The 27,483-nt window shown below is 39.1% G+C and overlaps 1 protein-coding gene across 2 annotated transcripts; it reads left to right on the top strand.

Annotated features, from left to right (window-relative positions):
- Positions 1-1,509: 1,509 nt before the first annotated feature.
- Positions 1,510-27,308, top strand: RAB19 (RAB19, member RAS oncogene family). 2 transcript variants are annotated; one of them, XM_020998138.2, is made up of 4 exons: positions 1,510-1,625; positions 4,352-4,563; positions 19,144-19,327; positions 25,016-27,308. In XM_020998138.2, exons 2-4 carry the CDS (start codon positions 4,363-4,365, stop codon positions 25,282-25,284), a joined length of 654 nt encoding a protein of 217 aa, XP_020853797.1. In that variant the 5' UTR covers positions 1,510-1,625; positions 4,352-4,362; the 3' UTR covers positions 25,285-27,308. The 2 variants fall into 2 exon arrangements, with proteins under 2 accessions (XP_020853797.1, XP_078009503.1); XM_078153377.1 differs by lacking the exon at positions 1,510-1,625 and having other exon boundaries at positions 1,814-4,563.
- The last annotated feature ends 175 nt before the right edge of the window (positions 27,309-27,483 follow it).

The following is a 27,483-nucleotide window of genomic DNA, read 5'->3' as shown; positions in this document are numbered from 1 at the left end:
AGCAACTTCACTCTTGGAGAACCTGGGGATACTGAGATGTGATTTGTTATATAGTAATAGGGTTACTATGTGTTAGAGGCAGACCTTGAAACCAGGTCTTGCTGACTCCAAAACCAACCTTCCATTTATTAGACCACAGAACCTCTCTTTCACATAGTCAGCTTGCTTAGTGGGTTGCACCTGATGAGGTCTAGAGATTTAGGGGTGCTGGGACCCCAAGATCCCAACACGCAGGTCCTACCAAAAGAATTTGACCCAAGCCTTTTTTCAGCCAAAGTCAAGGTTTATTAAAGATCTGCCATATTAGCCAGACTCTTAAGGAATGTGAGCATCTTAATGGAGACAAGAGGGACCTTATATACAGAAAGACTATAGGAGGGATCTAGGAGTAGCCAAATATACGGTCTATGTTCTATGAGGTAATAGAACTCCAGGGACCTGAACCACATGGCCTAGGGAGAATGAAGCCTCCTAGGATTAAAGGTGGGAAATGGCCTGGGGCCATAGGGAGGTAAGACAAGGGAGGGCTGGGCTGGGCTAGGTCTAGGGTAACTGAGATTTGGGAAATTGGGCATAGCCACAATGAAAGGCCAATTGATCGAATTATGGCTTCAGGAGAACGTTAGAGACCTCCTTAATCTAGTGGCAGAATTCAAGGACAGTCCAAGGGTTTTCTAGGGCCAATAGACAAATGGGGTGCAAACTGGGACAAAGGTTTCAGCTTGGTCCTGTAACCCCATCATACCCATAGTACTGTTTGGACTCCTATATGTTACCCCTGCAGCAAAGGTGAATCTAGTCCTCACACTCTTGTGGAGCCTAAAGCAGAATTCAATCCAGATTATAGATGAGTTAAAAAAAAAATCCACTCTCCCGGAAGCCAGCAGACACAAAGATGAATTGATAAATCCTGAGCTCCCAGTGGCCCCTAGATACCTTGTCCTCTTGTGGTTATTTAGAAGTGAAGCAAGAATTGTTCAATTCTCCCTTTCCCAGGTTTTCCTGCAGAGGTGGGGGTGGGGAACCAACCCTCTCCTCCAGACAAACAAATAAACCCCTTGCCAGTTCAACTCAGGTGTTCAGTTCTGTTTTTTTCCCTGACATCTACTCCTCTTCCCCAATGAATCCTTCAAGACAGTTCTGACTCCACAAAGCTGTCCCAGTCACTTAAAACTTTCCCATAGAAATCTCAGTATCTGATGCCTATGTTGATTATTTCCCACGCTCCCTAAAAAAGGACAGGTGGGAAACGTTGATGGAAGGAAGGAGAGAAATAAGAGGCAGCTTTGGAGGTACTGGGTGAGTTAATTGACTTTTTTTTTTTTTTGTCTCCAGTTTTTGCACAGTGCACAAGAAACGTTTAGTGGGAATGCTGTTATCACTCAGCATTGTCTAGCCAGTTTACAGCCTCCCACTTCTTTGGTATCGAGAAGGGTTTGGCTCCAGGCTAGAGGGGGGTGGATGGGAGAGGATTGAGTTTTCCTTTCACTTTCTGTAGTTGCCACCTGAGGGACAGAACTACAATTCCCACGGAGCAATGAGACAGACAGGTAGAAGGGGGTTAAGGACAAGGAAAGAAAACTAAATAAAAATCAGTACTTGCTGGCACAGGTGAGAAAAAACAGGTAAGCAACAGGTGACCTAGAAAATGAAGGAGGCACAAGATAGAATGGAAGAGGAGGAAGTAGCAGTAGAGTAGACAATTACATTGCTTGCTGGGTGAGAGTTGACGGGTTTGGGGGGGGGTTGGGGGTTGGGGTTTTTTTGTGGGGGTTGGTTTTTTCCTTGGTGGGGGAAGGTGAGAAATGTTTACTGGAAACCCTACAAAAGAGCTGGGAAGGGGAGGAATACGTCAAATGAGGTTTCAGCTCGAGTTCCAGGGGCAAGAGGGCAGAAGTGATAGGGCTTTCTTTGGCTTTTAAATGGGAAAAAAGGAAAGTTGGATGAATTTATATATCTTATCTTATAAAGGGATGGTTTTGGTGTAGGTTAAAGGGAGTTATTGGTTGATTTCCGACCTTCAGAAAAGAGGTGTGAAGTGCTCCCTTATTTAAAAGCACAAATATTTATCTAGTACTAGATGCTGAGGTGATAAGAATTTTAGATAAGATACAGGTGCTTTTCTCTAGGAACTCTATCTAGGAGGGAGTTAAGACTCAAAGAAAGCTCTAACATACAATAAGAGGAGATCAGGAACTGTGATTTCTCTGGTTTAGGGTCTCTGGTAAGAAAGTTCCTTATGCCAAGCATTCTGCTATGAGATTGACAGGTTTAATGTGTTGCCTAGAGCACCAAGAGATTAAATGATTTGCCCCAGGATCACACTGACAATGATCAGAAGTAGGACTTGAACCCAAGTCTTCCTGGTTCTCTCCTACTACACAATATTTCATGCTATGTCTATTAGAGAATTGGAAAACAAAGTGTTATATGCAGTCTGTAGAGGGACTTTATTATCAAGCAAGGGAATTAGGGAAGGCTTGAAAGAAAACGCAGAATTTGAGTTATACCTTCAACAGGTAGAAATTCAGGGAATTTCATTTGGATTTCAAATTCCTGATAGAATGCCCATAAGATTAGAGACGGTTTGGCTACTTTTGTATTTGTGACCTGGGCAACTGGCACATAGTCGGTGTTTAATAAGTGCTTTTGAAGTTGAAAGTTGCCTTAATTTCCTTGGATAACTTGTCACCACTGACTCATTGAATTTATGGTCCATTCAAACTTTCAGATCTTTTTTAGGGAACAAAGTACTATCTATTCACATTTCCCCCATCGGGGATTTGTGAAATTAAAGTGTTTAAACCTAAGTGTAAGTCTTCCTATTTGTCATTATTAAATTTCATTGTCACTTGCATCCCCAAGAATCAATGGAAATCAGTGATAGTCATCAGTTTTGACAGCGTCTTGGGAGTTTTCCATCAAATCCATGCCCCAGTAAGACAATGGACCCTTCCATTGTTCTTGTTAGGTTAACAAATTGCTGCTTAAACAAATATCACCACCATTCATCTCTTCTTCCTATAACCCTTACTGGATAACCTTTCATTTTTTCATGCCCAACCTGAGTCATCTAACTCTAAAGCCAGTTTACTTCTTTGAGATTGGAAGAAATCAAGATGCATGAGTTATTGAAAGATTGGACATGGATTCCAGCTCCCAAGAAATAACCTGCATTTACTAAATCAACTAACCATTTGCTTTAAGTGTAGAATCACTATGGAATCAACTGCTTTTTTTATAGTGAACAAATAATAAGCACAGACGGATCCTCTATTCTCAATACCTTTCAATCAGTTTTGTTACTATTAAAATGTGATATCCTATTGTATACAATATCTGTAAAAGTTTGCCTGTTCCCTTTCTCATACCTTCGATCAAGCTTCAATATATTTATAGATTATTCTTTTAAGAGTTTTTTTTTAAACATGAGAAATGACTGACTACAGGTCAGTGGTGTCTGATATTTTCTCCGTTTCTTTGGAAAGGAGTTCCAAAGGAACAATAGTTTTGGGGATTTTTTAAAAATGAACTTTTAGTGACCTTCCCTTTTTCAAATACTTTGAAAATTTATCCATCAATGAGCTCATTATTGTATCTCTTCCCACACGGACTTCTGTGTATACTTGGTCTGGGCCAGCTGCTTTTCCCATCTTTGTTTTCTTTCAGGCTTTTTACATCCTTCTACAGGCACAATGGGACCTGTGATGATAGAGTCCAAATATTGTAACTTCATTGTCATTGATGGATTAAAGTTGATCATAGAAATTTCTACAGGGCTTTTGCTTTTTTAATCTTTGTTGTCCGTTTTATCCTGGGGATGATTTTTGTCTTGTTGGGTATTACTCAGTTTCCTATAAAACTGTTTTTCCCTGCACTGCTTTTCACTGTTTTAAGAGGCACTACTGATCATAACCTTCTATCATCCTCTTCTCTGAACTTTTACAAATTATTTTATTTTCTAGCCTGGTGTTGCCCTTGGCTGCTAGATATCTCTGCTTGCAAATCGAGTCTTTGCTGGCTGGGATGGTTTCTAGGTTCTTTTGATGTCTTCATTATGGTAATTGATTTACGTTAGTATGTGGGAATTTGTTTATGTTATTTTACCATGACTGGAGTTTGTCAGTGGTGTTAACTACAGAGGGGACAGAATATGAAGTGGCCTTAAGCTAGACCTAGAAGGGAAAATGAGGATATCTTTGTCTTAGAGACATTCCCAGAAACCTATCACATCTCTAACAGGCGTGAGCCTATCTATGTGAGGGCATCTCCCCTCCCAGAGTGTCTTTCAATACCCAAATATATCCTAAAATCTATATTTCTCCTCTTTGTCCCCCTTGACCCACCTGAGCCCTAAGAACCATGCAGTTTTCCAGTTTCATCCGGGCACCAGACGAGACTTTTGACTACTTGTTCAAGATCATCCTCATTGGAGACTCAAATGTGGGGAAGACATGCGTGGTACAACACTTTAAATCTGGACTCTATACAGACACACAGCAGAACACAATTGGTGTGGACTTCACTGTGCGCTGTCTTGAGATAGATGGGAAAAAAGTGAAGGTAAGAAACTGTAAAATGAAGGGAGAGACCCAGTAAGATTGATACTGCATCTGTTACCAACAAGAAGGTGTTGGAGTTCTAAACTGCCCTGACTTTTATCCCCAGTCATACAAAAGGCACTAGGTAACTTCTCATTAATTCTCCTCCATATTTCCCAGCTGTGTTGAGAGGACCACCATTACCCACAGTCACCCAGGTTTTCAACTTTAGACTCCGCCTCAACTCTTCTCTCTGCCCTCCCCTGCCCCCCATGTCTCAAATACAATCGTCAAGTCTTGCAATTTTACCTCAGCTTCTCTCCTGTCTGTCACTTTCTCTCCAATCACATAATTACTACTTGGTTCAAGTTTTCCTCAACATTCAACCTGGACTGCTGTAATAGCCACCTAATTGCTCTCCCTGTTTTCATTCTCTCCCATCTCAAATCTATCCTCTACACAGCTGCCAAATTAATGTTCCTCAAATAAAAGTAAGACTGTGTTACTCCCCTGCTCAAGAATCTTCAGTGGCTCCATATGGCTTTTAATTTTTTAAAAATTCTGAACCTAACAAACACCAAATAAAATGGACACTTCTATATACAGAGTAATACAGGAAAGAAGATTGTACAGGAAACTGCAAATCTGTATTATATATAAAACTTGTTTTTCTTTTTAAATATATTAAATTTAATGTGTAACTTTCAAAATTGTCTTCTTGTATGTGGTTCTCACTGGCCTTCTCTGTGCATTTTTTTTCTTAAATGCTTCAATGACTTTTTTCTTTCTTTTCTTTTTCTCCCTTTTTGTTTTGTGACTTTATCCTTATCCCCTTCCCCAGTTAGGGGAAAAGAAAACATTTCAAAGAAATATACCTAGTTAAGCAAAACAAATTTTCCCATTGGTCACACCTAAAAATATGTCTTATTCTGTTTTTTTGGTTAGGCAGTGGGGTTAAGTGACTTGCCCAGGGTCACACAGCTAGTAAGTGTTATGTGTCTGGGGCCAGATTTGAACTCAGGTCCTCCTCAATCCAGGGCCAGTCCTCTATCCACGGCACCACCTAGCTGCCTCAATATGTCTTATTCTGCATCTGTCAGGAAGTGAGTAATATGCTTTATCCACTGGAATTTTGGTTGGTCATTACATTCAAAGGAGTTCTTAAGTCTTTCAAAGTTGTTTTTGTAGAAATTGTTTTCCTGGTTCTGCTCACTTCACTTAGTGTTGATTCATACAACTTTCCCCAGCTTTCTCTCAAACCTCTCCTTTCATAATTTCTATGATGCAATAATATTCCAGGATATTAACATACCATAATTTATTCGATCATTCCCCCATTTGATGGCTACCGTCTTAGTCTCCAGTTCTTTGTTATAACACAAAAGAGCTGTTATTAATATTTTTGTGTTTATGGCCCTGTGGCTTATTTCTTTGATCTCTTTGAGGTAGATGACCTAGTAATTGCATTGCTGAGTCAAGGGTATACAAAATTTTAGTAACTTTTTGGACATAGTTCTAAATTGCTTTACTGAATGGCTGGACCAATTCATAGCACTCCCTTCTGCTTTTAAGTGAAAGCACAAATTCCTCAGTCTAGCATGTCCAAAGTGTTGGACTGAGAATCAGAAAAACCAAAGTTTGTATCCATCATCAGGTACTTACCTGTGTGACCCTGGGTAAGTCACTTAACCTCTTTTAGCTTCAGTTTCCTCAATCTGGAAAATAGGCATCATAATACCACCTACCTAATCTGGTTGTTTTCAGGATCATGTAAGGTAACATATGTAAAGAACTGTGAAAACCTGAAAGCTTTATATGAATTCTCTCTTAGACTCCCAACTACTTCCAGACATTTCTTTTTACTTCCCCTCACTCACTTTATATTCTATCCAAATTGTCCTACAGCCCATTGCCCCAAATTGCCACTCCATCTCCAGCTTTGTGCTTTGGCCCAGTCTGTCCTTCATTCATGTTCCGAGCTCCCTCCTCATCTACACCACTGAGAATCCCCACCTTCTTTCAAGGTTGAACTCGGGTGAAAACTCTGTGACAGGAAGTTTTTCCTGAGCCTCCAGTTCAATCAATCAATTAATTAACCAATCTATTGGCAAACATTTATTAGTTGACTATTCTATGCCAGGCACTAGAGATACAAAAGAATGAAACAGTCCCTTCCCTCAAGAAGCTTACAGTTTATTGGGGAAACAGTAGGTGCATATATAAATATAGATATGGTGTGTGTATGAGGATTTGGGGGTGGGAAGGGGGAGGTGCCAACAACCAGGGGAGGATTAGAAGAGGCTTCATGTGGAAGGTGATGTTCAAGCAAAGTTTTGAAGGAAGCTATGGATTCTTTTTTTTTTTTTGCCAGTCAATGAACACTTATTAAATACTTACTATGTCCCAGGCACTATGCTAAACATTGGGGATACAAAAAGAAGCAAAAGACAGTTCCATCATCAAGGAACTCACAGTCTAAAGGGAACAAATCATAAGCAAAGCTGCTCATTACATTTTTAAAAAATCTGAACACATCTGCAATGAACCTCCAACCTCTGCAAAAGAGTGGGGTTGGGATGTTTTCTTATATCTTTTTTTGGGGTTGGTTATTTGTGATTTTGCAAAGAAGCTATGGATTCTAAGAAGCTGAGGTGAAGAAAGAAGGATGGAGATGAAGTGCAGAAGCTTGGAGACAGGAGACAGAGGGCCATGCAGGAGAGACAACAAGGTCAGTTTGTCTAAACCATAGAGTATGCAAGGGAAGCATAAGGCTGGGAAGGTAGGTTGATGTGAAGTTTTAGAGAGCTTAAAATGCCAAATAGAGGACTTTCATTCAATTTTGTTTTGCTTTTGGTTTTTTTGGAGGAAGGGGTTTTTTGGGCTAGGCTATGGGGTTAAGTGAGTTGCTCAGGGTCACACAGCTACTGAGTGTTATGTGTCTGAGGTCAGATTTGAACTCAGGTCCTCCCGACTCCAGGGCCTGCACTCTATCCACTGCGCCACCTAGCTGCCCCTTTACATTCAATTTTAGAGGAAGCCACTGGAATTTATTCAGCAGAGGAGTGATTTGGTAGCTTTATGGAAGATGGATTAGAGAGAGTAGAAAGTTGAGTCAAGTAGACAAATGTGGAAGCTGGTGAAACAGTTCTGGTAAGAGACAATTGGGCCACGGTTGCATCTATAGAGCTAAGGGAATGGATTATTCAAGAGATATTGTGGAGACAGAAGTGACAAGAATTGATATGGAGACTGAGGGATTCTAAGGAATCCTGGATGGTTCCTAGGTGGTAAACCAAGATGACGTGGAGGAAGATGGTGCTGTTGACAATAATGGGGAAGTTCAGAGGAGGGTTGAGAAATATGATGAGTTTTCTTTTGAATGTGTTGAGTTTGAGATGCCTACAGGATGGCCAGTTTGAAATGTTCAGTTGGCATTTAGTGATGTGTGACTGATCAGGAGAGACAAGGGAAATCTATATAAGTATGCTAGTCATCTGCATAGAGATGATAATTATACCCATGGGAACTGATGAGATCACCAAGTAAAATAGTACAGAGGGAGAAGAGGGCTCAGCACAGAGCTACCATCAACTGACCTGGATGAAGAGTCATCAAAGGAAACTGAGAAAAATAGGTCAGATAGCAAAGTCAAAAAACCTAGAGAGAAGAGAGTGATCAACATTGTCAAAGGCTGCAGAGAGCTCAAGAAGGATGAAGATTGAGAAAAGGCCATTAGATTTGGAAGTAACATTACACTAATGACTTTTTCCACTTCCAAAATCAAGTAAAATGACCAACTTTCCAGACATTGAGCTTCAAAATGATTTGTACTAGTTGCCAGACACACAAAAAAAAGATTCTCATGAAATAGAAGATTGGGGTTTTTTTTTTGAGGTACTGTTGAAGTTAGAGGTTTAGGGGTGCTGGGACCCCAAAATCACAACACTCGGGTCCTGCCTAAATGAATTCGACCCAAGCCTTCTTTCAACCAAAGACAAGGTTTATTAGAACATCTGACATATTTGCCAGATTCTTAAGGAATCTAAACATTTGTATCACTAATGCAAGAGGGCCAGATCTTAAGAATCTGAGCCCTTGGCTAGATTATAAGAATCTGAGCACCTTAATGGAGATAAGATGAATCTTATATACAGAAAGACTATGGGAGGGATCCAGGAGTGGCCAAGTAGTCTGGGGTGACTAGAGCAGGGGTCTAAAGAGGATCTGGATGGGAGTGGCCAGTGAACTGGGGTGAACAGAACTTCAGGGACCTGGACCAAGTGGCCCAGGGACAATGGAGTCTAGATAGGATTTAGGGTGGGAAGTGGCCAGGGGCAATTGGGAGGTAACAGAATGGAATTGGGAGATTAGGAGTAGTCACAATGAAAGGCCAGTTAAGTGGATTACAGCCTCAGGCAAACTCCAGGGTTTTGGGAAAATCCAGGGATTTTCCTTTTTGGGGTCCACATCCCAAAGACATGGTCTTTTCCTTTTAGGAATTCAGATCCCATCCCCATCAATACAAGAGTAGAGCGATAAACCACTGATTCTGAGTCAAAGGACCCGAGTTCAAATGCTAGTTCTGATACTTGCTACATGAATAATTTTTGGCAAGTGACCTAATATTTCTGGGCCTTATTTTTCTCATTTGCAAAATGAAGGGGTGGCACCCAATGTCTTCCAAAGGCCTCTGCAAGTTTTAAATTAATGCTTCTATTGTTTAATGTTTGGCATAGAGTAATTTATGTTTCACCAAGCAGCTTTTCCTTATATGGAGCCACAATTTTCCTGTTTTCAGTTAAGCCCATTTTCTGTTGTTCAGTTCTGTTGCCCATAAACTGGAAGAACCTAAATTTGGGCTCAAATCTATCCCCATCCTCTTCCCAACAAAGAGCCTTTACTAGAGAGACTCTAATTAAGTCACCCTTTAGTTTTCTCTTTCTAGGGTAAACATTCCTATTCTTGAAGGTTGGGGAAATCAGTACTCATGAGTTCCCAAAGACTTATACCCATCGATTGAGGCCCCAGCAAAACATTTGAAATTCGTTTTTTTAAAAAAAGTGTTTAATAACCAATGATAACATTTAGATAGCTTCCTAAGGTTTGTCATGTAAGATCAACTAGAGTAGTAACTTTAGAGGTCATTTAGTCCAGCCCCTTTCTTTTGCTGATGAGGGAACCTGGGCTCTTGGAGATTAAGTGATTTGACTAAGGTCCCAGGTAGTAAGGCTCAAAGGCAGGACCCTTTTACTCCAGAGTCATTTTGCAAAGCAAATTGTTGTGTTTCTTTACCACAATTCAGAGGGGTGGGTAGTATAAATGCTGTTATTCCCATTCTATTGGTGGGAGTTGAGATTTTAAGGGAATTAATTACTTCCCATGGGTTAAATTTGAGGGAAGAGTCAAACTCTGGATGCCTGATTCTAAATCCAATGCTCTTTAGAAATGATCACCAAGTAAAATAGTATAGAGGGAGAAGAGGGCTCAGCACAGAGCTACCATCACTGACCTGGATGAAGAGTCATCAGAGGAAACTGAGAAAAATAGGTCAGATAGCAAAGTCAAAAAACCTAGAGAGAAGAAGAGAGTGATCAACATTGTCAAAGACTGCAGAGAGGGCAGCTAGGCGGCGCAGTGGATAGAGTACCAGCCCTGAAGTCAGGAGTACCTGAGTTCAAATCCTGCCTCAAATGCTTGACACTTACTAGCTGTGTGACCCTGGGCAAGTCACTTAACCCCAATTGCCTTAAAAAAAATAGACTGCAGAGAGGTCAAGAAGGATGAGGATTGAGAAAAAGCCATTAGATTTGGAAGTAACATTATACTAATGACTTTTTCCACCTCCAAAATCAGGTAAAACGATCACCCACTGGAAGGAAACAATAGAAATATATAATCAAATTCTAAATTATACTTTATAGCCTATAAATGCTAGAGAAGTTCAGAGAAGGGGAACATTAGTCTGGTCTGGAAGGCTTCTTAGGTTTGTATTAGGTCCTGAAGGGTAGAAGCTGTGACTGGGAAAAGCAGATGGGGGAAGGCAGGCCAGTCGATGAGAGGGGACCAGTCAAGGCCCAGATAGGAATAATGATGCCATTTTCCTGGGGCAACCTAATAGAGAAGAAAGTATATGTTGGAGAAAATAATAGGATATACAAGACTGGATAAGTGAAGATGAGATCAGATTATGGAAGAAGTTGAAAGCTGGGGGAGGGGAGGGACTTAGATGTATCTTGATAAGAAATTAGGGGTCATTGAAGGTTTTTGATGGGCAATGTGAGTTACGTGATTGATGAAAGAAACCTTTAAGGAAGACTAATCTGGCAGCCATATGCAGGTTGGGCTAGAATGGGGAGAGATGAAAATCAGGGAAATAATTTAGGCAGCTGTCATACTAATCCAGGTGTGATTATGAACACCTGGACCAGAAAATGGAATAGGTGCAACCAGGGGTTAATAAATAAGTTATTCTTATTCTTATTGTTAAACTACAGGTTCCCTAAGGGGAGAAAAGTATACACTACACAGCTTGAAGTTTAATCTTTATTATTAACATTTTTTCCATCACTTTCCTAAATTTAGACAATCAACAAAACGAAAAAGCAAGCCCTGATTTGTAGCATTGGCTGATTTCTGAGGCATTCTGATATTCTAAGTATTTATGACTCACCTTGAAAATTCAGCAATTTCTTCTGTGGTTGGAGATGGCTCCACACTCCTGTTAGGAACCTCCCAAAGCTATTGTGATTTCAAAGTTCTCAAAAGAGAATGCAAGTCTAGAGCTTGGGAGACGCAGTTAAGGGAACTTGTAGAGCTCCTAGATGCAAACATATCTCCTAGTAGTATTCATACTGAAAATTTAACAATCAGCTCTGAGAGTTAGAGCCATAGGAACTGGTTCCAGCTTACTCCTGGTTGCAAAAGACATTTAAAAAACAGAGAGGTAATAGTCTGTGAGCAGGCAGCTAGGTAGTGCAGTGGATGGAGGGCCTAGAGTCAAGAAGTCTAATCTTCCTGAGTTCAAATCTGGTCTCAGACACTGACTAGCTGTGTGACCCCAGGCAAGTCACTTAACCCTGTTTGCCTCAGTTCCTCTATAAAATGAGCTGAAGAAGGAAATGGCAAATCATTCCAGTATCTTTGCCAAGAAAATGTCAAATGGGGTCATGAAGAGTAGGACAGAACTCAACAACAGTTTTTGATGACTGATATGTAAGATAATTTAAAGGAGAGGAATAAAGATGTAAAGATGCCTCCAAGTTTTTGAGATTGGGTGATTAGTGGTGCCATTGCCATAGATAGGGATTTCTGAGGGGAAAAAATAATAATAGCTAAGATTTTTTTTTAGTGCTCATTTGATCCTCACAAGAACCCTAGAAAGTTGGTGCTATTATTATCCCCATTATACAAAAAAGGATGCTGAGATAGAGAGGTTAAGTGAGTTGCCTAGAGTTAAAGGAGTTTTAACCCAGGTTTTCCTAAATCCAAGTCCATCCACTATACTCAAGGAAGGTGGTTGTGGACAGACCAGTTCAGTTTGGGACACTATGGTTTGGAGCCATTGATGATGAGAATGTAGAGATTTTATCTAGATGGGAATAGGACTTGAAAAATTGGCATGACTATACCTCTAGATTTGGGAGTCATCAGTAAAAAGTGATAGAGCCATAGGCACAAATAATTATATCTTTTATGTACATATTTTGGTTTTTTATTGTTGAGTCATTTCAGTCATGTCCAACTCTTTATGACCCCTTTTGGGATTTTCTTGGTAGAGATACTGGAGTAGTTTGCTATTTCCTTCTCTAGTTAGATGAGAAAACTGAGGCAAACGGGGTCACTTGCCCAGGGTCACACAGATAGGAAATATCTGATGCCAGATTTGAACTCATGAATATAAATCTTCCTGATTCCAAGCCTAGTGCTCTATCTTCTGTACCACCTAATTGCCCATGTATATATTTTAATATTTCATTAATACATTTCTATTTTTTTTGGTATTAAATACCCTTTCTGTTTGTTTTTTTTTTTTTGGTCTAGCCAATGGGGTTAAGTGACTTGGCCAGGGTCACACAGCTAGTAAGTATTATGTGTCTGAGGCCGGATTTGAACTCAGGTCCTCCTGACTCCAGGGCCGGTGCTCTATCCACTGCACCACCTAGCTGCCCCTATTAAATACCCTTTCAAATAAGCCATCCACCTACCCTGCCATATAACAACAATCAAAAGGAAAAAAAACAGCAGTTAAGCAAAACCAACTGATATTGTGACCTCAGCTAACAGAGTGTGCAATATGTCCTACTCAAGGTCCACCATCTTTCTCCAAAGTGGTAGGTAATGCTTCCCAGTATCAGTCATCTGAACCAATATTAATCATGGCATTTAGTAGCATTGTCATTTTTACTATATTGGCATGGGCTAGCCTGATTGTTGCATTTGACTTGAATTTTATGGCAGTTGTTATCATTTATATGCTTGTTATTTGTTTGTTTGTTTAATCTTCCTGCTCCTTTCCTCCAAAACAGTTCATAGGCATCTTCTCATGTATATCCTCTATCCACACATCTATTGTTCCTTAAAGCAGTGGTGTCACACTTATACAGAAATGTGGGCTGCATACTGACTTAGGAAACCAACAATAAACATTATGGATGTTGTATTTTTTTCATATTTATTTTGTTAGACATTTCCCAATTACATTTTAGTCTGGTCTTTGAAAATTTGAGAGTGTTGGGAGTTTTATGCTTCCGCTAACAGACAGTAATTAATTTTCCATTACATTCATGCATCACAATTTATTCAGCCATTCCACAATTGAGGAGCACCTATTATGTTTCATATTTTTCACTACTTCAAAAAGGGTTGCCGTGGGTATTTTGAACCTTCTGTCATTGGCCTCGGGGTAAACATTTTATATTTCTGGTAGCACTTTATTAATTTTCCATAGAGGGGAGAGTAAGGAAAACAAGGACAAAAAGGTAAGAACTAGCCTCTGGGAACATGCACAGTTAAGAGGTAGGATGAAAAACAGGATTCAGGCCAGAAAACAGAAGGAACAACTAGAGAAGTAATTGGAGAACCAGATAAGGTAACATTGTGGAAGCCAAAGCTAGGAGAGAATTTCAGTAACAAAGGAGGTGGGAGGCAGCATCAAATGTACTGGAGAATTCAAGGACAATAGGCCTTCAGATTTAGCAAGAGTCTTTACCTTAGCATTTTAGAGCTTAAGGGGACCTAAAAGATCCTCTTATCTAACACCGTTATTTTACAGGTGAAGGAACTTGAGGCCCAGAAAAACTAAATGGCATGTTCAAAGCCGTATAGCCAGTTACTAGTAGAGTAGGGACAAAAACCCAGGTCTGCTGACTCCCAGGCCAGCGTCCCTTCTCCTGTATCATGTAACCTCCTCTTACACTGGTGCCATTGGGGAGATGGAAGGAAGGGAAAAAAAGAAAGGATAAAAGAAGGAAGGAAGGAAAGGAGTACTTACTAAGTACCGACTATGTGTCAAACATTGTACTAAGCATTTTATCAATATTATTTGATTCTTACAACAACTCTAGGAGAAAGGGTTATTATCATCCCCATTTTACAGAGAACCACTTCAGCAGAAGCTAGATTTCAGGGCATTGTGGAAGGAGCAGATGAAGAAAGCATGAATATTGTAAGTGTAAACAAGTCATTAAGCATTTGAGAATGAGAAGGACACTGAGTCTGGGCTCAGAGGAACCAAGAGATCTCCATAAAATTTTGTGTCTAATGCTTACTGACTGTATGATCTTAGAAGGCAGTATGGATAGAGTATTGGCCTCAAACCCAGAAAGAGCTGGGTTCAGGTCCTACTCTGATATATACTGTCTATGTGACCCTGGACAAGTCATTTAACTAACTCTTAGCTCTCCAGGCAATTCTCTAAGACTACAAATTGCAGAGAAGGTACAGATTGGTACTGGGAGAGAGTTCCTTACCGGCAACTCCCAGCAAAGATAAAATTACAAGTCTGGTCAAGTCAGTAAGTACTTATTAAATGCTTGCTATGTGCCAGGCAGGCACTGTGCTAAGTACTAGGGATACAAATACAATTTTTAAAAATACATAATGAGGGGCAGCTAGGTGGTGCAGTGGATAGGGCACTGGCCCTGAAGTCAGGATGGACCTGAGTTCAAACACGGCCTCAGACCAAACACTTGACACTAACTGTGTGACCACGAGCAAGTCACTTAACCCCAATTGTCTAAAAATTAAAAAAATAAAAATACATAATGAGATTTTTTTTAAAGTGCATTAAACAACTACAAAAGAATGTGTTCTCCAACATCTGCAGGGGAAGGTTGATTCTGGTGAGTGTGATCTGTAAAAGCTTCATAGAGGCAGTGACATTTGAATTGGGCTTTTAGGGGTGGGTGGGAATTCAACAGATGTTGACTAGCAGGACAAGCACTCAAAGAGTAACTGTGTGAGCCCAGAGTTGCTCAATTTGATTGGCAGATAGGAATGTAGAGGGGAATAATATGAGATTAGACAGATAGTAGATTGATTGATTCATTGATAGAACATTTCTTAAATGTTTACTTTATATCAGGCAATGTGCTAAGATTAATATAAAAATGGAAAGGTGGATAGCTGCTGGATTGAATGCTAGTTTGAGGAGTTTGAATTTCATTCCTTTGACACTAGGGAGCCATTGAAAGTTCTTGACTCAATGCTGAGTGAAGTGCGTAGAACCAGGAGAACATTGTACACAGTAACAGAAACGTTGTGCAATGATCAACTACCATTAACTTACCTCTTCTCAGCAGTACGATGATCCAAGACAACTCCAAAAGACTCATGATGGAAAATGCTATCCGAGCCAGAAAAAGAACTACGGAGTCTGAATGCAGATCAAAGCACACTATTTTCACCTTCTTTTGTGTGTGTGTTTGTGTGTGTGTGCGTGTGTGTGTGTGTGTGTATGGCTTTTCCCTTTTTTCCTATTTCTTCTTTTCACAACGTATGTGGAAATATGTTTACATGATTGCACATGTATAACCTGTATCAGATTGCTTGCCATCTTGGGGTGGGGGGATTGGAGGGAAGGAGAGAGAAAAAAATTTGAAACTCAAAATCTTATAAAAAATTAATATTGAAAAGTATCTTTACGTGTAATTGGAAAAAAATAAAATTCCCTGACCTTTTGTTCTTCCAAATTATCATTGCTATTATTTTTTCTAACTCAGTAAGGTAGTTTTTTAGTAATTTAATTGGGATGGCAATGAATAAATAGGTTAGTTAGGTAAAATTGTCATTATAATTATTATTATTATTGGCTTTATCTACCCACGAACGATAAATATTACTTCAGTTATTTAGATCTTACCTTATTTGCATAAAATGTTTTATGTTTATGTTCCTGTAGTTCTGGTATCTGTCTTAGCAGGTATACTGTCAGGTGTTTTATGTTCTAGGTGGTTCTAAACAGTTAAAGGGAATGAAGGAGATCGCCATTCATTTGCAGCTTTAATTCTCTGTATTATTTAATTCTTTCTCCCTTCTCACCCTCAAAGTTATATGAAGAATCATTTAGTCTCCCTGAGTTTTTATTCCTTCTTCTCTTGGTTAAGAAGAACTCCTGTCCTTCCACTCTGTGGCTAAACTATGGATGTAAATCACTTTAACACTCTAGAACAGTGAAATGTTTTCACTGAGTTGTTTCAGTCATGTTCGGATTCATGACCCCTTTTGGGGTTTTCTTGGCAAAGATACTCAAGTAGTTTGTCATTTCCTTCTCCAGCTCATTTTACAGATGAGGAAAATTGAGGCAAACAGGGTTAAGTGATTTTTGCCCAGGGTCGTGCAGCTAGGAAGTGTCTGAAGCTGGATTTGAACTTAGGAAAATGAATCTTCCTGACTCCAGACAGGGCACTGGACCCACTGTGCCACCTGCCTGCCTCAGAAAGGTAAATTAGTCTTTAGCATTGGTAATCATTTAAGAGTATTCAAGTGATCTACATTTACCAGATCTTGTAGGAGCCCAATCTTCACCCCTTTTTATCACCTAAATGTACCTCTTCTTTTGCCAATGACTTCTCTCTTTTGATGGGGTCTTTACCTCCTTCTCTAGTTTACTGGAGAATTGAAAACTTGTCCTTAGGATGTAAGTGCACATAGCTTAGATTGAAGATACTTAACATTTAAAAAAAATTTTTTTTACGTGGCAATCTGGTGAAGCCTTCTCAACATAAAGAACACTTATCAATTAATTACGATATGTCAGCACTAAGTACTGGGGATACAAAGAAAAGCAAACTGAGGCCCAGAAAGGAGAAGCCACTTACCTGACAGGGACAGATGTCAGATTAGAACTCCAGGTTCTCCTGCCTTCTCAGGCTCCATTCCTTCCACTGTTTCACAAAGCTTCTCATTCAATTACTCAAGCTTAAATCTTGGTCAAACTTGCTGCTTTGATAAAGCAATACAACAGCCCTTTCAAACCACAAAGTCTGATTTCCTAGATAAGTGTTGGTTAAATTGACATATGATTTTCATGCTTAAATAGCAAGATAATCTGGTGTGATTGACCATAGAACAGCTTATTAGTGAGTAGAGCATTTTCTATGATGGTAGAAAGTCAATGGTTTATTTATATTTTTTTCCAGGACCATTAATTTTTTTTAAATAATATTTTATTTTTTCCCAATTACATGTTAAAACAATTTAACATTAAAAAAAGTTTTGAGTTCTAAATTCTATCCCCTACTTCCCTCCTTCCTCCCCCCCAGATGGTAAGCAATCTGATACAGTTTATACACGTGCAATCATGTAAAACATTTCCATATTAGTCATCTAATATGAGAAGACTCAAAATTTTTTTAAAAGAACGAAAGAAAGAAAAATAGTATGCTTTAGTCTATATTCAAATAAGATCAGTCCTTTTTCTGGAGGCGGATAGCATATTTCATCATTAGTCCTTTGAATCATTGTATTGCTGAAAATAACTAAGTCATTCACAATTCATCGTACAATATTGCTGTTACTGTGTACAACATTCTCCTGGTTCTGTTCACTTCACTTTGCATCGGTTCATGTAAGGTCTTTCCAGGTTTTGCTGACATCATCCTGGAAAGTCAATAGTTTTTTTTTAATTAATAATTTAATATGGGTCATAGTTTTTTTAAAAAATAATAATTTAACATGGGTGGTAGTTTTTTTAAGTATACTCACATTTTTGCATTGTCTGTACCTCACCTACATAATCCCTACATTCTTAAAGCTTATTCATTCATCTGTTTATTCTACAAACATTTATGGAGGGCCTACAACAGGTAAGGCACTCTGCTAAGTGCTGTGAAGGCTACAAAAATGTGGAAGATATGAAGAGAGAGTCTGGTGTAGTTGATAGAATGCTAGACTTGGAATCATGAAGACCTGGTTCACTTCCCATATGTGACACTTACCAGCCATGTGATGTAGACAAATCACTCTGAGCCTATTTCCTCAGCTGTAAGACAGAAGTAATAACGCCACCTTCTCAGGTTCCTTGTAACATTCAAATGACAACATGTATAAAGCACTACTATATTAGACTGTTGTTGTTGTGATAATGATGATGATGGTAATGATGACGGTGATGATGATGATGATACTTCCTACCGTCAGGTAATTTGCAGTCTGATAATATCAAAGGATCATTGATATAGAACCAGAAGGAGCCTCAGAGGCTGTCTACTCAGATCCCTTCATTTTTACAGATAAGAAAACTAAGGCCTAAAAGGGTTAAATAACTAGTACCAGTCATAGAGTTAGTAAGCTTTAGGGGTAGGATTTGTACTCAGGTTCCATGAACCCAAGTTCATCAGTTCTTCTACTGTCCCATGATCCTTCCGGTAGCTTGTGGTATAATGAAATAGGAGTAGCTAGATGGGTGGTCCATTAACAAATCCCATTACAAATAAATTTTAAGTGAGTGTCCAAATTCTTTTGTCACACTGGAATCCAATATCATCTTTAATAAGTTTTCCATAGCCCCAAAGAAGAGCTATGAGAAAATGCCTTCCCCTATTCTTTTTTTTTAATTTTTATTCTTTTTTTTAAAAATTTTTATATGAGGCAATGGGGTTAAGTGACTTGCCCGGGGTCACACAGCTAGTAAGTATCAAGTGTCTGGTCTGAGACAGAATTTGAACTCAGGTCCTCCTAACTCCAGGGCCGATCCTCTATCCACTGTGCCACCTAGCTGCCCCTAAAATTTTTTATTCATTTTAAACTTCAATATAAAACAAGAGAAGAAAAAAAAGAATATTTTCACGTACACAGCAGAATCTTCCCCCCATTCTTTGTAGAAGTGAGGGATTATACATGTGAGATGCTTCATATAATGTCAGACTTTGCACGGCTTGTTTATTCTTTGTTATAAGGCATGGCTCTCTAGGGTGTGGGGAGGAGGTGGGGACAGTGGTGAATATAGCAGGATATGACTGCAAAAAAAAAATGCCAAAAAAATATTTTAAGTGAGCCAGTGCTTGGAGATGTTTCATTTGGAGCTTTTGGGCTGTATATAACCATCTTTGTTCTGTAGTAATGCTGGGTTGGCTTAGCTCCTCTCTTTTCCTTACTTGGACAGATGCAGGTATGGGACACTGCTGGCCAGGAGCGATTCCGGACAATCACCCAAAGCTACTATAGAAATGCGAATGCTGCCATCATTGCCTACGACCTGACAAGGAGATCCACATTTGAATCTGTTCCTCACTGGATCCATGAAGTAGAAAAATACGGGGCAGCAAATTTGGTCATAATGCTTATTGGTACAGTATTTAAAAGGCATTTAACATCATCATCTCCTATCAGTAGTTTGGTTTTTTAACAGGTTAAATTTCATGGAGCATCAGGATAAGGACATCCTATTAAGCCAGTTAGTTACCCACCAGTATAAAATGACTTTTTGGTGTAATAGAAAGAGCTCATTGACATGAAATACTGAATCCATGTATGAGTGATTCAAAAGTATTTAAGCTCAAATAACTCTTCAGGAAATAAATTATTCCATTACTATAAAGTTAAAAAAAAAAGGGACAAGGACCCTTTTTTTTAATATGAAGGGCCACTGACCTAGAAGGAAAAAATAGGAAGCAACTGGACTTTGGGTAGCATTTTTAGTGAAATGCAAAATGTTAATGAGTAGGATCCTCTTTTTTTTTTTCAGATTAACAGGGAACATAGATAACAAATGCCAAAAATATAGTTTAATTCCATACTTTGCATGAGCAGATGAAAGAGACAGAGGCAGAGAAGATTCTAGGAATGAAAGGATAAGGGACAGAAGGAAAGAAAAAGCAAGAAGAAAAGAGAAAGAGAAGAAAGAAAAAAGAGGAATAAAGAGACAAAAAGGGAATAAAAGAGATAGGCACGGGGAGCAAAGGAAATATAGAGAAAGATTTTATAGACTGTGATGTGAATATATTGCTGTAGTAAGTTGCTATTGATGCATAGTTCTGGGCCCTTCAGAATAAGTTATTACTGCTCATAAATAACTAATTAGTTGATCAATCATTGTTAATAGACCTTAAATTGTTCTCATTCTTAAGTCTTTAGAGGCTCTGTTCTGGATGAGATGGTTACAGCTTCTCACCAGGAGGAAAATTACACCCTGGATTGAAATAGAAACAGCCATTTTGCCATACTTTCCTCCAATGAGTTTAAATTCAGGTCCCCCAAATCCTCAAGCAATTTATAATTAATTATTCAGAGCCCTCCTCCAGGCATACTTTCCCCAGGAATCCTTTCCTGACAACTGGCTCCTACAGATCTTTGTCCTTTCTGAATTATGTACTCATCTTCTACTTTGCCTAGAGACTCCTTTCTATTGTATCACATGTCTAACTCTGGGTTCTCCACCTATGCCATAAGCTGCTTCAGAGAGAGGACTGCCATTTTTGTGGCTCCCACGTGGCTTAGATCCTTGCCAAACACTCATTTTTTGGATCTGGGAGATTCTCCCAAGAAGTCAGAATTTTGGATTTGGAATCTACCTTCTTTAGTATATCCCGACCTTGTTTAATGAAACCAGGTTGCTCTCTGTATAGGAGAGAGCAATTAGCCTTTTTTAAAGTCTCTGAATGTGATTAAAGAGGATAATAAATTTGAAGAACAGAATTGATTCAATTCAGTACCCACTGAATTCAATATTTTTTTTATTTTCAATTTTTTATTATGAACAAGAAAATCATCAACAACCACTTACTAAGTATCTATGATTGCATTGAACTGTGGGCAGCCCTGAGGCTAAAGGATAGTAAGTAGCCACACAAGCTAGAAAGCCTGCAGCCCTGAGGCCTGCAAGAGATTTCTGCCTTCCCTTGAGGCCATGTCCGAAAATGCTAGTTTGACCTAACATTAGAGGAAATAAGGATTTCATTCGGTAAGAAAGATTGATGGAGCATATAGTGTGTGCAAGATATTGTGATGGATACAAAGGTTAAAAGATAATTCTTGTCCTGGAGAAGCCTATAATCTAATCCTAGAGTTGAGACAGAAAAAGAAAACAGGGCCTGCCACGAAGAAGAGTACATTCTGTGGAGTTATACAATAGGTATGCAGATAAGTAAATGTAAAATATATAGAAAGTAAATACAAAGTAATTTCTGGGAATGGGATGGGAGTGAGGAGTAGGACAGCATGTGCAAAGGTGGGAGATGCAATGTCATGTACAAGGAACAGCAAATAGGCTAGAACAGGGGTGGGGAACCTGCAGCCTCAAGACCACATGTGGCCCTCTAGGTCCTCAAGTGTGGCCCTTTGAATCTAAACTTCACAGAACAAATCCCCTTAATAGAAGGATTTGTTCTGTAAAACTTGAACTCAGTCAAAAGGCCGCACCTGAGGACCTAGAAGGCACCATGTGGCCTCGAGGCTGCAGGTTCCCCACCCCTGGGCTAGAACATCGAATATTATGAGAGGGAATCATGTGAAATCATTCTAGAAGAATAGGCAAGAGTCATACTATGAAGAGTTTTAAATGCCTAATAGAGGAATTTGCATTTTATTTTGGAAGAAATAAAAAGCAACCAAGACTTCTGAGTGGTTCTATGCTTTAGAAAAATCACTTTAGCCACTATATAGAGGACAGATTGGACAGGGGAAATATGGAAGCAGGGAGATGAAGAGTCTGTCCTCAAATGATAAATTAAATATTTTAAAACATATAAATCTATTGACCAATGTGCACTTATTAAGTAACTACTGTGTCCAAAAGAAACAGTCTGTTTTCTTACTGTATATATATATAATATTTAAGCTATTCTCAAGAATTAAATAAAAATAAACTGAAGATTCAGCTACATAGAATAAACTAACATGTTTGGAAATGCAGGCTATCCTACTTTTCACTAAAACAAATATGAGTTATTGTCATACTTTATATTTATAGGAACGAAAGCTTATTATTCAAGATGCTGTTTTTCCACTCTGAGGTACTTTGCCTTCAATTAATGTTTATTCTGGTCAGTACTGTATATCTTAAACTGCCTTGGTTATAGCCCCATGGTCCAAACACCCAAATTTTAGCCATAGGGACTCATAAAATGAGAAAGAAATAGCATTCTGGGTATAATCTGATTACTTTTTTCACTAAGCATTAACTGTATCATTTCTTGTTTCACCCTAATCTTGCACAATTCTTAATTAGAACTTTTTCCAATTCTAATCTTATGTAACGACTTGATTAAAATGTAACTTTGTAACTCATCTCACTTCTTTGGCTGTGAAGCTTTTTCCCTGGGACCATACATAGGGACTGAGGACAGCTTGTTCTGAAAAGCTCATGCATGTAATTTCTTACAAATGTGGTTATGGTCATGTTAAAAAATCATTGCTGTGGTCACCATCTTTCACAACCTGCTGCTGAAGCAATTCCCCACAAATGTAAGCTTCTGTCTCTTTTAGAACTCTTGCAGAAATCAAGAGAGAGAATATATATAATTAAATCTCCCCAATAGTATTATGAACCTCTGTGACTCTCTATAGGATTCTTAGCCACTTTAGTGTTTTAGGGAAAGTGAAATAGCACTTTTTCCCTTAATTTTTCATCCAGTGGTCACTAAGCAGCTAAAAGCTTATACAACTTTGTCTTCTGATATAGTCTTACTTCTGAAGAGTTGCAAAAAATATCAGTTTATACCAGGCAGTCACTAAGCATTTATTAAGCACCTGCTATGTGCCAGGAATTGTTCCAAGTTTAAGGGATACAAAGAAAGGCAAAAGATAGTCCTTGCAGGGGCAGCTAGATGGCACAATAGATAGAGTACCCACCCTGGATTCAGAAAGATCTGAGTTCAGATGTGACCTCAGACACTTGACACTTACTAGCTGTGTGACCCTGGGTTAAACTACTTTACCCCATTGCCTTGCCAAAAGAAAAAAAAGAAAGATAGTCCTTGCTCTCAAGGAGCTCATGAGAAGAAACCACACAAAACCAAATATCTACATATTGTACATAGATATGTACAGGGTAAATTGGAGATAATCAATAGAGTGAGGCAATTGCAACAAGGAAGAGCAAGAAAGACTTATTGTAGAAGGTGGGATTAGAGCTGAGGCTTGAAGGAAGCTAGGAGTGAGGTTGAAGAATATTATACTCATGGGGAGCAGAAACTCAGCCACAACTCCCAACCCTGGTCATGAGTCTAGGTGAAGGAAAGAGAAGAAGTAAGGGGAATATACAAGGGGGATAATTCCAACTCTACTAAGTTCAGTCTTTATGTAGTTTGACAGGTATGATCGAGGCCTCAATTTCTTCATTTGTAAAATGAAGGGGTTGGACTTGGAGACCTTCAAGGTCCCTTCCAGCTTTAAACCTATCATTTTATAATCACCTCTATGGGCCAGGACACATCTGGAATATGGGGATCCGTTCTGGGATCAGTACCGGGATCAGACCACATTTTAAGAAGAATACAAATGATGTAGTCATTAGTATGCAAAAAGCATGCATCTGGTATGTTGGCACACTTTGGGATGAACATTACCACACTGGCCCTGGGGAGAAAGGCTGCTGGTAAATTTTGCCTGAGTAGTAGATAAAGAATCTGAGTGAGGAAAATTTGCTTTCAAATCCTGCCACTGGCTGTGTGGTCCTGGGCAAGTCATTAAATGTTCCAAGCTAAAAGCGTCTTAAGCACAGAAATGACTAAGTAGGTGCCATGCTGGTAGGAGTTTCTTCACAGCAAGTTTCATTCACTCATTAAATCATGGTCCAGTCCAAAATTAAGAAGCTAGAAGTCACTCCAAGGAAGGCAACAAGATCTGGAGGTGACCACAGACCAAGCTATATGAGGACTGGTTGAAGGAACTAAAGGTGTTTAGTCTGGAGGAGAGAAGATTAGGAAAAAGATTAGATTTCTTCTATTAGGCTCCAGAGGATGGGTAGAAGTTATAGAGGGACAGATTAAGCCCCAGAGTAAAGGAAAAACAAATTAGAGGTGTGCAAAAGTAGAGTGGCAGCTAGATGGTGCAGTGGATGGAGCACTGGGCTTGGAATCAGGAAGATATCTTCATGAGTTCAAATCTGGCCTCAGACAATTCCTAGCTGTGTGACCCTGGGCAAATCACTTAACCCTGTTTGCCTCAGGTTCCTCATCTGTAAAATGAACTAGAGAAGGAAATGGCAAACTGCTCTAGTATCTTTGCCAAGAAAACCCCACAATGGGGTCATGAAGAGTCAGACACAACTGAAATGACTGAACAACAACAAAAAACACAGAGGGAGTGGATTCCTCTTTGATAGAAATCTTCAAGGGCAAGCTGGATGACCACTTCCCAGAGATACTGTAGAGTGGGATTCCTTCAGGCTCAGGTTGTACTAGACAGCTTCTGAGGTTCCTTCCAACCCTGAGATTCTGTGGTGGAAATGAAAAATGCCTCCCACCCCCAATCACATACTCTACTTCTCCCCTCCTTTAGCATGGATATACAAAAGTACACTGACTTTTTAAGATTTTTTTTTTAAAATAGTATTGTTAATGTATTAATGATAGTTGTCCAGATTCATTTTTCATTCTGCATCACTTTCTATAAAATTTCCATATTTGTTTATATTCTTCATATCTAATTTCTTACGGAGCAATAATATTGCATTGATATACTGTGACTGATTCAGCTAGTCCCCAATTATTTGATGTTTATGATATTAACTTATTTTCAGTAGAGTTGGTTTTTTTCTAGCCTACAGAACATTTTGTCGAGCTAAAGTGTTCTTTTAAAAATATGTCATTCTTTTTACTTATTTTTCGTTTTTGGTGAGGCAATTGAGGTTAAGTGACTTGCCCAGAGTCACACAGCTAGTAATGTCAAATGTCTGAGCTTAAATTTGAACTCATGGCCCCCTGACTCCAAGGCCTGAGCTCTATCCACTGCACCACCTAGCTGCCCCAAAATATGTCATTCTTTAAAATCAGGTTACACTACTCAGTATCCTGTTGCTTTGTCTTTAATTCCAGGAAACAAGGCTGACCTATGGGATAAACGTCATGTTCTTTTTGAAGATGCTTGCACTCTGGCAGAGAAACATGGCCTTCTCGCAGTTTTGGAGACTTCAGCTAAAGAGTCCAAGAACATTGAGGAAGTGTTCATGCTAATGGCAAGGGAGCTGATTGCCCGGAATGACCTGAACTTTTATGGGGAGGGTCCACAGAACAATTTCCTCTTGGATTCCAGTCCAATTCTCATAACTTCAAGTCCAAGTTCAAAGAACCGCTGCAATTGTTAAAAGGGGGAGGAACTAAGGAGGAGATAGAGTGTGCTGTTATAGAGGCAATCTCTGAAACCCAAATTAGTCAGAAATCTGGTTATCCAGTATGTTAGGTTTTAGAACTTGGAGTAGATATTCTGTTATTCCCTTTCAGTTACTCAAGGCTTCCTTCCAGCATGCATGGTTGCCACTTTTGTCCTACTATATCAACAAAGAGAAACCTCTTGAGGCCATCTCCAGTGACTGAAGGAAGTTCGATTTCATACAAGTATTTATTGCGGCTCTTCTATGTTCCAGGCATGGTGCTAGGTGCTGGGAACAGTAAGACAAAACTGAAATGGGTTCTGCCTTCAAGAAGTTTACATTCTACCAAGAAAGGCTCCCTTTTAAAGTCAGTAGGAGCTTTGAAGGAAATTAAGGAGTCTAAGGGGCAGAAGCCCTTTTTTCCTTAGTCTTACTATTAAAATGAAGTTTAGTATTGGGGTAGGAAGCATGGATAAAAGTTCCCCTTCATTAGCCCTGGCCAAAGCCAGGATCTGGCTTTTGGCCGCAGTGTTTTCGTTCAGTGTTGAAGAAAAGGAAGGGCCTACAAAAGTTGGGAGAAAAGTGAACAGAATATCAAGAAAAAGGAAAGGATAGAAAGCATGTTCTAGAGTGGCTTGTATCCACTCACAAGTTGGGTTTGGGTTTTTGTTTTTGTTTTTTAAATTTTTTAGGAGGAGAATAGGGAATTTGAGTATAGTGAAATTGAAGACATAAAATAGCACAACCTTGCTTCACATTTGTTCTCCTCATACTCATCGAATTCAAAAAATGATAAAACCATCAGTACCTGGCCTCTGGAATTGAAGCTCTTCTTAGCATATTTAATTAGTTTCATTTCATTGGGCTTTTTTCTGTTTATATCATTGTAGTCTGTTGCCCGCAACTGTTCACACCGAACAGAAAGGGGTGAAATAAGACATGAAGTGGGACCAGGTGGAGCAGAAAACTGACTCAGTTTATTTTTCTGAGGGTACAGGATATATAGAGAAAATCCATCCTAACTTCAAATAGCCCTCCCCGTGAGACACTCCCAAAACATCTGCTGAGGATATGATAACATACATTTCCTCCTTATCAGAGTTCCTAGATAGAGTTGTAAATTCCAGGGCTTTTTCCTGGCGCCTGTATAGAGGAGTGAATATGTAAATCTAAGGTTCAAAGAGTGAGAAGGAATGTCTCAGGAACCTCCTAACAGGGAGAGATTGGAGAGCAATTATTGAGCCCTTTTGGGTAAAAGCCTGGGCAAAGGTCAAACTCTGTCCTGGATCTTAAACCCATATCAGATTCCGAAGATCAGCCCTCTACAGTAGTCATTGTTTTCCTGATCTTGCTTACTTCAGTCTTCTTCATTTTATAGGTTTTCTCATAATTTTTCATAGTCCTCTTATGGGCCAGTAATATTCACTACATTGATGTTACCACAACTTGATTAGTCATGCTCCAATCAATGGGCACCTGCCATATTTACAGTTTTTTTGCTCCCAGAAAAAAGTGCTGCTGTAAATATTTTTGTACATCTATGACTTTTCTTTCTGCCTTTGAGCTCTTTGGGACTGGCATATTCTCAGCAGTGACATTAAAAAAAAACACCCATGCACACATACACACACACACACACACAATTCTGTACTGCATCTTTTTTTTTTTTTGGTTGGGCAATAGGGGTTAACTGACTTGCCCAGGGTCACACAGCTAGTAAGAGTTATGTGTCTGAGGCCGTATTTGAACTCAGGTCCTCCTGAATCCAGGGCCGGTGCCCTATCCACTGCACCACCTAGCTGCCCCCATCTTTTTTTTATACATTTAATTTTTATTTAACTTTTTCTCAATTGCATGTGATCAAAATTTTTTTAACATTTAAAAAAAATTTGAGTTCTATATTCTCTCCTTCCCTCTTTCCCTTATTCTCTCCTTGAGAAGGCAAGAAATTGGATGTAATTATATATGTATAGTCATTTTAGCACACCTTCTAATAAAACTTAAAATATTTTAGTTGAGAGATGTTCACTGTTTTTTCTCATGCTGCCCGGGTGGTATATTTTGGTTTGATATCTTCTAGAAAATAGAAGAGGAACATAATGGAAAACAAGAGAAATTTATTTTTCTCTAGATTTTCAAAGGCTTATCTACAACATACCAAATTCCAGTTAGTTTGAACTGATACAATATTGG

This window comes from Phascolarctos cinereus, unplaced genomic scaffold (assembly GCF_003287225.1).
Source record: "Phascolarctos cinereus isolate Bilbo 61053 unplaced genomic scaffold, phaCin_HiC Scaffold_1;HRSCAF=81, whole genome shotgun sequence".
Lineage (NCBI taxonomy): Eukaryota > Metazoa > Chordata > Mammalia > Diprotodontia > Phascolarctidae > Phascolarctos > Phascolarctos cinereus.
The sequence above is the reverse complement of the archived record's forward strand: the minus strand, read 5'-3'. Positions and strand labels throughout refer to the sequence as shown.

Bases quoted from the DNA above. Each gene is read 5' to 3' on its own strand.
- RAB19 (XM_020998138.2), top strand. From the start codon at position 4,363: ATGCAGTTTTCCAGTTTCATCCGGGCACCAGACGAGACTTTTGACTAC. The intron at 4,564-19,143 runs GTAAGAAACTGT...TTACTTGGACAG, and splicing joins TAGATGGGAAAAAAGTGAAG to ATGCAGGTATGGGACACTGC. The intron at 19,328-25,015 runs GTACAGTATTTA...CTTTAATTCCAG, and splicing joins TTTGGTCATAATGCTTATTG to GAAACAAGGCTGACCTATGG.